The sequence below is a fragment of the Arachis ipaensis genome, chromosome B03 (genome assembly GCF_000816755.2).
Source record: "Arachis ipaensis cultivar K30076 chromosome B03, Araip1.1, whole genome shotgun sequence".
Lineage (NCBI taxonomy): Eukaryota > Viridiplantae > Streptophyta > Magnoliopsida > Fabales > Fabaceae > Arachis > Arachis ipaensis.
In genome coordinates this window covers 115,393,345-115,406,159 of record NC_029787.2, presented here as the reverse complement: position 1 = coordinate 115,406,159, position 12,815 = coordinate 115,393,345, and the positions used below count along the sequence as shown (strand labels likewise).

At 40.9% G+C, this 12,815-nt stretch overlaps 1 protein-coding gene across 2 annotated transcripts in view; it reads right to left on the bottom strand.

Annotated features, from left to right (window-relative positions):
* The window catches only part of LOC107630948 (crossover junction endonuclease EME1B), a 6,465-nt gene extending 2,601 nt beyond the window's left edge, over window positions 1-3,864 (bottom strand). Inside the window, exons 1-7 of one of the 2 annotated variants that reach the window (XM_016334247.2) lie at window positions 3,382-3,864; window positions 1,672-2,112; window positions 1,208-1,366; window positions 1,022-1,125; window positions 742-870; window positions 510-663; window positions 217-326 (exon numbers count right to left, since the gene is read on the bottom strand). In XM_016334247.2, coding sequence (XP_016189733.1) covers window positions 217-326; window positions 510-663; window positions 742-870; window positions 1,022-1,125; window positions 1,208-1,366; window positions 1,672-1,969 — 954 coding nt within the window. In that variant the 5' untranslated portion in view covers window positions 1,970-2,112; window positions 3,382-3,864. Of the gene's footprint in view, window positions 1-216; window positions 327-509; window positions 664-741; window positions 871-1,021; window positions 1,126-1,207; window positions 1,367-1,671; window positions 2,113-2,587; window positions 2,711-3,381 lie in introns of those variants that run through there. The other variant, XM_021119328.1, reaches the window with a different exon arrangement.

The window sequence follows — 12,815 nt, the reverse complement described above, 5'->3', positions numbered from 1 at the left end:
GATAACTTTAACAAACCTGAGGGTCATAAACTACAAAAATAGAGCAAAAAATTTTTCTTTCAGAAATTATAATAAAATAAACATTGTAAGCAGAAAACACCTAACAAAAAACGGGATACACCAAAAAAACAAGATAGAAAACAAATGATACAGATTACTTTAAGAGAAATGCTTAATTTGTTTAGTCCTTGCAGATGAAATAAAGGAATTTCTTACCTGTGAAAGTTGTTCTGGAACTTCCATATGCCATAAAATTGACCCTTTGATGGGATTTGATGTAATCTGGTATTTAAGCCCTTTTTCAGAAAATCTAGTAAGCAGATGTCCTGAAGCAAGAGAATAGAAGTTTTATGACAAAACATCCATAATTGAGAAATTGTATCAAAACTTATCATGTAATTATGGATTCGGATAAGCAAGAGGAGTAGAGTTTGTGACCAAACAAACATAATTAAATAATATGAAAGAAGTTTATCATGAAGTTAAGCATTCTGGTATCGTCAATGTACCTCCAATTGATCCTGATTCAACTACCATCGTGTCAATTTCTGCTACAATGGAATTTGTGGCAAACTTCCCTTTTTCCCACTTCTGCTTTTCTTTCTCCATTTTTTTAAGTTCTGCAGCTTCAGCTTTAAGTGCTGCTTTTCTTAACTTCTCTTGCTGTACAGAGGATTTTCATGCATTATAAATTGAACCATGAATGACATAAAATATAAATCAGAGCTCCATAACACATACTTCCTTTTGTAGTTTCTTTTCCTCCATCAAGCGACTTCTTTCCTCTTTTGTCATCTTTGTTCTTCCTGTTGCTTTGCCAGTGTTCTTTGCAGAAATATTGGATCTTTTCTTCTTTTGGACATTCTCCTCCTGGTCATTACATGAGCTCATACAACTCATAATCACAAGAAATAATCTCAAATGCATGCAGCTAAATGCAATAAGTCCCATTTTCATTTAAAAGCAAATAAGATAGGAAGAAACTAATTTAAATTGTTCATGAAATTAACAGCCAGCCAACCAATTGAGAAGATGTTGGATTTGAAGGATTGTCCCAAGAGTTTTCAGTTTGAGTATCATTTCCACTTGATATGTGCATCTCCATAGTTTCCAATGAATGTCTCTCTGGAGTTATCAAATAACATTAGCAAATAAACACAGCATTTCAGGTCATGAAAAAACAAGCAAATTTTCAACAAGCATGTACCAGGAGAACTTCCAGATCCAATCAAATTTGAAGTCCATCTTGAACCTCCTGAACCAGGAAGATCCAATGCGGGGCCCCTTGTTTCATTCTCGTCACAATCGCGCAGAGCAGAATTTTCCGACTCGTTATCTGATTCCAAACATATCATTTGACTAATTCCTGAATAACAATCAGACAATGAAGACACTGTTCAACTAAATGTTCTCATTGAAACCAAAACTTTAAACGATGAAAGAACAACAATTACCCCCACAGTATACAAGCCTAATTTTGTTAATAAGATCCTTCATATTTGAAACAAGCAGTAGTGGATCAAAACAGCACATAAATCAGAAGTGTAAAATTCCAATGTAACAATAAAATGCAGCAAGTAAATAAGCGTTACACGACTTCCAGCACCTTCAGAATACTGATTAACGAAGAATGAGTAACTCTAGGGTTTCAGAAATAGATGCAAAACTAACCGGAGAGGTTATTGGGCAGGCAAGTGGAAACCCTAACATTAGGATCGGAATGAGACGTTGGAATGCATTTCACGATCGCCACTTCAGAATCGAATTGCAGGGACATCGGAGTCTCAGCGACGAACGAAGGTGTAGACGAAGAATGTGCACCGTGTTGCAGCCGGGGTTTCTGTGGGGTCGGGTCGTCATCGACGAGGAAAATGGTCTGGTTAGGTGCCGGTTCAGTTCGGCGTTTCTTGGATTGGACCGGAAACGGCGTTGAAGGGTCATCTTCGTCAGAAAGGATGATGGGTTCCATGATGTGTGTGCTGGTGCGGTGCTGTGCTGTGGTTGTGCCACCACCGGGGGGTTGTGGTAGTTCCTGTCTTCGAATAAGCGCGGGATAATTCACCAGAGACTATGTTTGGTTCCAAGGAAATCATATCCCGATTAAGCACAAAACTGGATAAATGATAAATCCTTTTATCAGACCAAACATCACAAATAGTACGTCACAAGAAAGCATCAAGAATACAAAGACTCTGTACAAATCTAACTCGATTTACGTTATATTTACTAGTGATACAGAGACAGTATCAAATCCAAGGTTCAGAAAACCGGACCGGTCATTGAACCACTCTAGTTATTGGTTCACTAATTCATTGGTTCAACCGGTTCAATCGTGGTTCAACCGGAAAAACTGTTTTATAATAAACACCTGATTCTATAAAAATTCAATGAATAAAGCAACTGGTTCTAAACACTCTTCTACTGCATTTTTTTACTTCAAAAGGGGATCATAAACAACTAGTTCTATGAATAAACAAACTACAATGATATGCAATGCCAAAAATAGGCCAATGATAAAATAATAAAAGGTTTCTCTCTTCAATTCTATGTTCAAGCTTGTAGCATACCAGAATCAACAGAATAATACCGTTAAAATAGTCTTCCTTCTTAATTCTTATATACCTCAAAGAATTTCCTACAAAATGAAAATTGAACACAACACACAGCTTTAAAACAAAAACAAAACAACACTCAAAAATCAATCACCTCAGCAAATAAACAAGAACAAGACCTAAATAGAAAATCCAACAAATTAAATCACAGAAACCTAACAATTTAGCAAATTAAAACAACAGCCGCCCAATAATTTAGCAAATTATCAACTTAACAGGTTCAAGAACAGAAAATCACAACAAAAAAAAATAAAAATAAAAATAACAGAAGAACAATAGAACAACAAAACAACAACACAAGAACAATTAGCAAATTAACAAGTTCACACTAACAATTAAAATTTACCAGAAGAACACTAATGCAAGTGGAATCATCATGCTAATATGTTTTCTACAAAGATGCTATTTGTGCAGCTAAAAATTTCCTAATTACTAAGATCCAATTATTCTAATTTCACATGCAATCAACTTACTAAGTTTCTAAAAGCTAGAAATGATAAAACCAACCCAAAATATGGTTAAAGCATTTCATCAAACATGTTGAGTGCGGTAAACTTGAAACGAAATAAGAGAATTCAAAGCTTAGTATCAATGTGATAGAGAAGAGAACATAACTATTGTATACTTTAATTCAGTCTATGAAAAAAATCCAAACCACTGCCAAATCAAATAGTTACTTATTGTAATAGAAATAAGAAGTTGCAGACTTTCAAGCAGAGTATTGGTGTTGTGTGAGTGTATTGTCTGGTGGTGGGTTTAGGGAACTCACGGCGGCGACAAAAGAGAGCAGTTCGACGGCTAGGTGGAGCGCACGGGTTGGTCGCAGAGTTTGAAGCAGGGCAACGTGGCTTCCAGACGAACGCGAACCCGAACGGTGAACGGCGAGTGAACGCGAAGCGGTGAACGCCGAGCAAACTTGAACGGCGAAGAACGCGAACGAAGACGACGGCTAAATGAAGACGCGAACGTTAACGGCAACCAACGGCGGCGGAAGCGCCGCTGAGCAGACAAAGACGACGGACGCCGAGCTCGAGGAAGCAGCTGCGATCGGTGACAGCGAACGGGAGTTGAAGACTTGGAGCAGGAGGGAAGCTAGATAGACGGACGGACGGCGGCAGTATGCCACTCCTTGCGGCGGCGGTGGTGTAGGCTTACAGTGCTAGGGTTTTTTGGCTGAGTTTCTGTGAATGAAAGAAACGGAGGGAGAAAGGGAGAAAGAAACGAAGGAGCTTTAGAACCAAGAGTGAAAGTAAGCAAATTTGGCAAAAACGACGCCGTTTCTTTTAAACCGGTCGATTCTCTGTCCGGTTCAACCGGCTGGAAACCGGCCGGTTCGACGGTTCTCCTCCAGTTTTTAGAGAAACCGTTTTAAAATACAAATCGGACCATAATTGTTGTCTGTTCACGGTTAGATTGGTTGAACTGGTCGGTCCAATCCGATTTTCAATTTTGATACCTAATTACTATATTTATACAATATATAATTTGAGAAATAATTAAGATGTTATATCAATTAAATTATCACTTAATTTATGAAATTAAGTGTAGAAATTACGTTTTGATGACATTACTTCTAACTCAAACTTGAATTTTTCAAAGCATAACAATACATATGTAACAATGCATATGAGGTGTTCAATGCAAAGATTAAAGAAGCAATAGCAAAGCCCATAATAACATTGCTAAAGGAGGTTTGAATATTTATTTTGCAGACCATAATTAATCAAGAATAAGGTAAAACTAAACAATCACACAGGGGTGCTCCAATCAATTATAAAGAGTATATTGAAAAAAAAAGTAAGAAAAGAATCTAAGGATTGAAAGCCTATTTGGACAGGAGATAATGAAATTGAAAAGTTTGAAGTGCATGGATACCCAACTAACCATGTGGTGGACTTAAGAAAAAAATTGTGTACTTACCAATTTTAAATGATTACATGTCATTTACTTTATTTTTGTAATTATATCCCAAATAATTCAGTGATAGTATATGATTAAGATTCATAGTTCATGTGATTGTTATTCATGTACAGATATTCTTTGTGTGCATGTATGTGCTATATATTTTTGGGTTAACAAGCCACCAGAAGATTTTTGTCACATATGACTAAAAATAGAGACATATAGAAAAACATATAATCATCACATTAATCTGATTCTTGGGCAACCATTATGGAAGCAAGCAGAGGAATACAACAGACCACATACACCAAAAATAAAGAAGAAACCAAGGAAGCTCAAGATGAAAAGAGAGATGGATACATTTGAGAAGGGTGGAAGAGGATCTATAAAGCGTAAAGTTGATCCCAAACTTTAGAGTAACAATGGAGATAATATTTATCTAAAGAGATAGTTGGAAACATTTACTTGTAGCTTCTATAATCAAAAGGAACACACAAGGAGAAGTTGCAAGAAGAAGAGAGTTGCTGATGTTATTACTACTGCTGCTAAAAAGAAGAAAAGTGAAGGAGGTGCTCTTGCATATGAGCAACCAGTTGAGTAGCCTCAAGATGATGGTAACCAAAGTGATGGAGACAATAATCCTATTGTGCAGCCTACTGTAGATGCACTAACCACTTCTAGTGCATAATAGGTTTAATTACTCTGTTGGTCCCTATAATTTCGTGAAATTTTCAATTAGGTCCCTATACTTTTTTTTAATTGGGTCCCTGCACCAAATTTTTTTTCAATTAAGTCCCTCTTAGTAGTAATTGGCTTAATTTTATTGGGACCCAACTAAAAAAAAAAGAATTGGTACAGGGACCTAAATAAAAGAAAAAAAAAGTGTAGGGACCCAATTAAAAAAAATTTTGGTGCAAGGACTCAATTGAAAGAAAAAAAAAAGTATAGGGACCTAATTGAAAATTTTGCGAAACTATAGGGACTAGTAGAGTAATTAAACCTGCATAATATGTGGAAATAGATTTATCTCAGCCAACTGTCTTCGAGTCAGAAGATTCTCAACAGAGATCTAAATATTTACAATATTTACATGATTAGACTTTTTTTTATTCAGGTGAATGCTCATTCATGTCTAATAACTTTTTTATTCATCTAGGATTCTAGAATGAAAAGGCCTTCAAAGTTACCACCAAGAAGAAGATTCTCTCCACAAGCAACTTTTGACCCAGTGAATTCCATGCAGGGTGCTAGTTCGGGAACAACAACAAGACTTGTCAATTTCATGAAGTTTCTCCCAACTCCAAGATTTAAGACTCCAAGAAAAAAGAATTGAAGACTTTAACTTAATGTGTATATGACTTTCTATTTTGGTTTAAAACTTTTCACTAAGCAATGACTAGACAAGGATGTGTAGTCCTTTATGTTTTGATGTGAATCTCTTTTTTTTATGACAACTATATTTAGCACACTTAGGTTAGTTGAATTCTCTTTTTTGTGTGACAGACTCTTTTAAGTTGAACCATGACATTTATCTTAATACACTCATGCTTTATGGTTGTTAATCACTGATGCTGCCTTTTTTAGCATACTACTTGTTCATACCCTGGGTTGAGCTATGCGACCCGGGCTGATTGAAGACAAGAGCGACCGACCTCTTCAGGTTGGGTCGCCTCTGATCTCTCCTTAAAGAGTTTGGCCAAATCACCATAGAGGCCCAAGCAGGCCCAAATGAAGGAACGTAGCCCATTCTAAAGGCAGCAAAGCCTAGAAAGATAAGGCGGTTCCCCTAAAAGATAAGATAAGATAACTAACTTATCTTATCGGACACCCCACACTACTATAAATACACTGGAGCACCCAGGTATAACTCATACTCTGATTCTACACAAAAAACTTGCCTAAAGCACATGCTAACTTAAGCATCGGAGTCTCTTGCAGGTACCACCCCCTTTGGTGATCAAGGATCAGCAGCACCACCATATCCAAACAAGTTGGATACGACAGCTCTGGCCACAATAACAGATCTCATCCGAGATCAACCTTCAGTTTCAGGTAACCCTCGAAACATTGGCGCCGTTGCCAGGGAACCTGGAAGTCATCCCCTCATCATGGCGGACAACCTTGACAATGATCACAACTCCGGTTTGGATGAAAGAACTCTGCTTAAAAATACGGATGCCGCATCAAAGGATGTTCCTCAAACCAAGGGGGACAAGTAATCTCCAAACACCGAAATCTTAGATGCCCTCCGTGAACAGCAGAATCGCCTCCAACAGCTGGAACAAGAGGCCAAACATCAGTGCGAGGCCAAGAGAGACCTCCGAAGAGAAGCGAGACGTCGCCGAGAGCTAGAGGACAAACTCGCAAAGTTCGAGGCCGATCTCAAAACCAAAACTGCTCATTCCAACCATGAAGATAACTCCCGCAAGGATCAAGATCCATTCACTAAAGAGATCATGAAAACTAAAGTCCCAAATGACTTCAAAGCTCCTGACATGACCCCATATGATGGTACCTCTGATCCAAGCCATCATCTCAGCAATTTCAGAAGCAGGATGTATCTCACAGACACCTTAGATGCAATTCGATGCAAAGCTTTCCTGACTACCCTAACAAAAATAGCAATAAAGTGGTTCGACAGTTTGCCTCTAGGATCAATCGCAAGTTTTGACGACCTAGCCAAAAAGTTCCTCGCCAGGTTCTCCATCCAAAAGGACAAGACCAGACACGCTCTAAGCTTACTGGGAGTTAAACAAGGAGATCGAGAAAACCTTTGCAGCTACATGGAAAGGTTCAACAAAGCATGTCTAGACATACAAAGTCTCCCAACAGAAGCAGCCATCATGGGACTCATCAACGGCCTGAGAGAGGGACCTTTTAGTCACTCAATATCCAAAAAAATCCAACATATCTGAACGAGATACAAGAACGAGCAGAAAAGTATATCAACATGGAGGAGAATTCTCGATTAGGAGAAACCTCAAAATCCGGATTCTCCTACCTGCCTCGAGATAAGGATAAAGAGTCTAGGAAAAAGGAGGATCAACCTGCTGAGAAGCCTCGAAAGTACCATAGCTACAGTCCGCTCAGAGTGTCCTTTGTGGATGTATACAGAGAGATATGCAACACTGAAAAGATCCCGCCCCTCGTCTGATTAAACATAAAAGAGGAGGAAGAAATCGGACAGAGTATTGCGAATATCACCGAATCTATGGACATTCTACCAACGACTGCTTTGATCTAAAGAATGTCATTGAAAAACTGGCGCGAGAAGGGCGACTAGATCGGTTCCTAGCTAATAAAGCAGACGAGCCAAGGAAAAGAAGAAGGGATGAAGAGATCGGACGAGCTAAACGTCCCAATCGCACCCCTGAAAGGCATGTCCACATGATCAATGGAGGATTTGCAGGAGGAGGGATCTCTAAGTCGTCACGCAAAAGAAGACGCTGCGGGTATCATCCCAGGGCATGATGACCCCATAGTCATTACCATAATACTTGCCAATGCCAACCTCCATAGAACACTAATCAACCAGGGAAGTTCCACGGACATCTTGTTCAAATCCGCCTTCGACAAGCTCAGCCTACAAGAAAAAGAGCTCAAAGCGTATCCGAATAGCTTGTTCGGACTTGGAGACACCCCGATTCAACCACTAGGATACATCTCCTTGTATACAACCTTTGGAAAAGAAAATCGGTCCAGGACGTTGAGCATAGACTATATTGTAGTCGACGTGAGCTCGGCCTACAACACGTTAATAGGTCGGACAACGTTAAACCATCTCGCCGCTGCGGTCTCCACTCCACACCTATGCATGAAGTTCCCCACTCCAGAGAGGATCGCTACCATAAAAGGAGACCAAAAACTCGCGCGATGTTGTTACAATGAAAGTCTAAACCTTAAAGGAGACCCCAGAGGAAAAGAAGCCAACACTATAGAACTCGGGGGAATTCGAGCTTGCGAAAAACTCCACCCTCAGCCAGAAGTTGAAACTCAAGAAGTTCAAATTGGAGACAATTCAAACAAAACAACAAATATAGGAGCAAATCTGAGAGAAGACTTAAATAAATTGCTAATAAATCTCCTAAGAGATAATTCCAACCTCTTCGCATGGAAGGCCGCCGACATGCCTGGTATTGATCCCGGACTAATGTGCCACAAGTTAGCCGTATATCCAGGGTCTCGGCCAATACAACAAAAACGTAGGAAGCTCAGCCCAGAAAGATCGCAAGCTGTAGAGGAACAGGTACAGGCTTTGCTGGAAGCAGAGTTCATAAAGGAGGTAAAATACCCACTATGGTTAGCCAATGTGGTGTTGGTCAAAAAGTCAAACGGGAAGTGGTGGATGTGCACCGATTACACCGACATCAACAAAGCCTGCCCAAAAGATCTCTACCCACTCCCAAACATCGACACACTAGTCGACGCTTCGTCAGGCTATCAATACCTCTCCTTTATGGATGCTTACTCAAGATACAACCGAATCCCAATGTATCAACCCGACCAAGAGAAGACATCGTTCCTAACCCTAAAGGCAAACTATTGCTATATAGTTATGCCCTTCAGACTCAAGAACACAGGGGGCCACCTATCAAAGACTGATGAACAAAGTCTTCGCCGACCACATCAGAAAGCTATTGGAGGTGTACGTGGACGACATGCTGGTAAAAACACAAAGGGAGGAATCGTTGATAGCCGATCTCACCAAAGTGTTCGACACCATAAGAAAGCATGGTATGCGACTTAACCCCGCAAAGTGCACCTTTGCGATAGAGACTGGCAAACTCCTAGGCTTCATGCTCACCCAAAGAGGAATCGAAGCAAACCCAGATAAGTGTCAGGCCATACTTCACATGAAAAGTCCGACATGTGTCAAAGAAGTCCAGTAGCTCAATGGAAGACTAGCAGCTTTGTCTAGGTTCCTAGCTGGATCAGCCTTAAGATCTCTCCCCTTCTACGCAACATTAAGGAAGGGAAAGAGGTTCGAGTAGACCCCAGAATGCGAACAAGCCTTCCAAGATTTCAAAAAATTTCTAGGGCAACCACTTGTCCTTACTCGACCTCGGGAAGGTGAAGAGCTCATACTATACATCGCTGTAGGAAGTCGGGCAATAGCATCAGCACTAGTCAAAGAAGACGAAAGTGGGCAACAACCTATCTACTTCATCAGTATGGCTTTACAAGGGGCTGAATTAAACTATCAAAAGATAGAAAAATTTGCCTACGTCCTCATACTCACTTCCCGATGACTCCGACCATACTTTTAAGCTTACACCATCAGAGTACGGACCAATCAACCCATAAAGGGGGTCTTGCAGAAAACAGACTTAGCAGGAAGAATCCTACAATGGGCTGTCGAGTTATCCGAATTCGATATCAAGTATGAAGCTCGGACAACTATCAAATCCCAGTACCTGGCCGACTTCATCGCAGAGTATACTGACACCCCGGGCACCCCCACAAAGTGGAGCCTTTATGTAGGTGGCTCCTCAAACAAAGCCAGGAGTGGCGCAGGCGTCATTTTAGAAAGCGATCAGGGAACCCAAATCAAGCTCTCCTTAAAGTTCGAGTTTCCTACCTCAAATAATCAAGCTGAATATGAAGCACTACTGGCTGGTTTGAAGCTGGCTAGGAAAGTGGGAGCTCAAAGGCTTACCATCTTTAGTGACTTCCAAGTAGTCACTTCGCAAATAGAGGGGAGCTATCAAGCTAAGGATCCCACTATGAAAAAATATCTTGACAAAACCAAAGAACAGCTTGGACAATTCAAGTGATATGAGGTCCGACACATTCCCCAAGAGCAGAATGCCCGAGCTGATGCACTCTCAAAACTAGCCAGCACCAAACCAGGGGGCAACAATAGAAGTCTCATCCAAGAAACATTCCAAAATCCATCAACCCTGGAGGCAGAAAATATCCTAGCCATATCAGGACAGAATCAAGGATGGATGACTCCCATAATCAACTATCTCAAGTCAAAAATACTTCCCACAGACAAAAGGGAGGCAAAAAGGCTAGTACGAGAAGCACAATACTACACCATAATACAAGACGTCCTATATAAGAGAGGAATCTCTACACCTCTCCTAAAATGCGTCCCGACCTCCGCTACAAGGGAAGTTCTCGAAGAAGTCTACAGTAGCATGTGCGGCAATCACCTTGGGGCACGAGCCCTTGCCAAAAAGGTTCTCCGAGCTGGTTTCTACTGGCTGACCTTGCAAAGGGGAAGCAATAGAGTTCGTCAAGACATGCCCACCTTGCCAGAAGCATGCCAACTTCCACATAGCTCCACCTGAGGAGCTCATCTGCGTTACTTCACCCTGGCCATTCGCGAAGTGGGGGCTCGACCTCCTTGGACCCTTCCCCCAGGGGTCCGGACAAGTCAAGTTTCTCATTGTAGGTATAGACTACTTCACAAAGTGGATTGAAGCAGAGCTATTAGCTAATTCCACAGCCCAAAGAAGTCGAAAATTTCTATACAGAAATATTATCACAAGGTTTGGGGTCCCATGCTCCGTCACCACAGATAACGATACTTAATTCACCGACACAGGCTTTAGAAATCTGGTAGCTGATCTAAAAATTAAGCACCAGTTCACCTCTGTAGAGCACCCACAAGCCAATGGACAAGTAGAAGCTGCCAACAAAGTCATATTGGCCGGGTTAAAACGGAGGTTACAGGACGCCAAGGGAGCTTGGGCTGAAGAGCTCCCACAAGTTCTATGGGCATATTGGACAACACCACACTCAATTACTGGAGAATCACCATTCCGACTTGCTTACGGAATTGAGGCAATGATTCCCGTAGAGATAGAAGAAGGATCTCTCAAAATGATCCTCTATAATGAAGATACCAACTCCCAGGCTCAAAGGGAAGAGCTCGACCTACTTCCAGAAGTCCGAGAAAGAGTTTTGTTCATACCTTGGGTCGAGTTGTTCGACCCGGGATGATTAGCGACAAAGCGACCGATCTCTTTAGGTCAAACCATCCGACCTCTTCCCAAAGAGCTCGACCAAATCGACAGGAAAGCCCAAAGAGGGCCCAAAATCAAGGAACACGATCCAAATCCAAAGGCAGCCCAAGCCTACAGAAAGAAGGGCGGTTCCCTTGAAGATAAGATGACCTCACCCAAAGATAAGATAAGATAAGATAAGATAAGATAAGATAAGATAACTAACTTATCTTATCTAAAAAGGTCACTCCACACCATTATATATACACTAGAGCACCCAGGTATAACTCATACTCTGATTCTACAAGAAACCTGTTTAATACCCTTGCTAACTTAAGCATCAGAGTCCCTTGCAGGTACCACCACCCTCCGGTGACCAAGGATCAGCAGCGCAGCCAGTCCAACAAGTCGGACACGACAGCTCCAGCCGCCACCCACCAGCCGGGTACGTCATCTCTGACCAGTACAAAAGATCTCGTCCGAGATCGACCTACAGTTTCAGGTAACCCTTGGAACAAGTTCGGATTAAAGAGGAAGCCCTAAAGCATCGAATGGCTCTGAGGTATAATCGGAAGGTCGTCCAGCGAAGCTTTATCACCAATGATCTCATCTTAATTCGAAATGATATAGGAGCAGGACAGTCAGGAGAAGAGAAGCTAGCAGCTAACTGGAAAGGACCATACCGAGTAACAAAGGTACTGGGAAAAGGTTACTACAAGGTGTCCGACCTCGAGGGACGAGATCTACCAAGGTCATGGCATGCCTGTAACCTAAGAAGGTACTATAGTTAGAAAATAGTAAAGATCTAAGGTCAAGGTGCACTCTTTTTCCTGAAAAGGTTTTTTAATGAGGCGCCAGGCCAAGATCTACCGACTTAGAAGGATAAGCACTCATATGTATATACTCCTTTTTATATTTCTATCTTCTATTTTTGAATAAAATTTTCAAATTCTCTAAAAAGTTTTCTACCAAGACGCATTAATCTAAGCTCATAAAAATGCACAAATTCATCGACCGGTTACAAAGAGGTCGGCAAAGTGAAAAACAAATTCATCGACCGATTACAAAGAGGTCAGCAAGGTGAAAACCAAATTCATCGTCCGATTACAAGAAGGTCGGCAAGGTGAAAGCGTATAAGCAAGATTAATGCAAGAAGTTATAAAAAGTAATCCATAAAAAGCGACCTGACGAGGTCTGACTAAAAATAGATTACTAAAAATAACTTAAGAAGACCCGACAGAGAAGTCGGACCAGTGAAAGGATCACTAAAAAGGGACAAAGACATCTCACAAAAGCCAAAGAAAGGCCAGAAGTGTTTTGCTGAAAGGTACAAAGTCTTGAAAAAAGA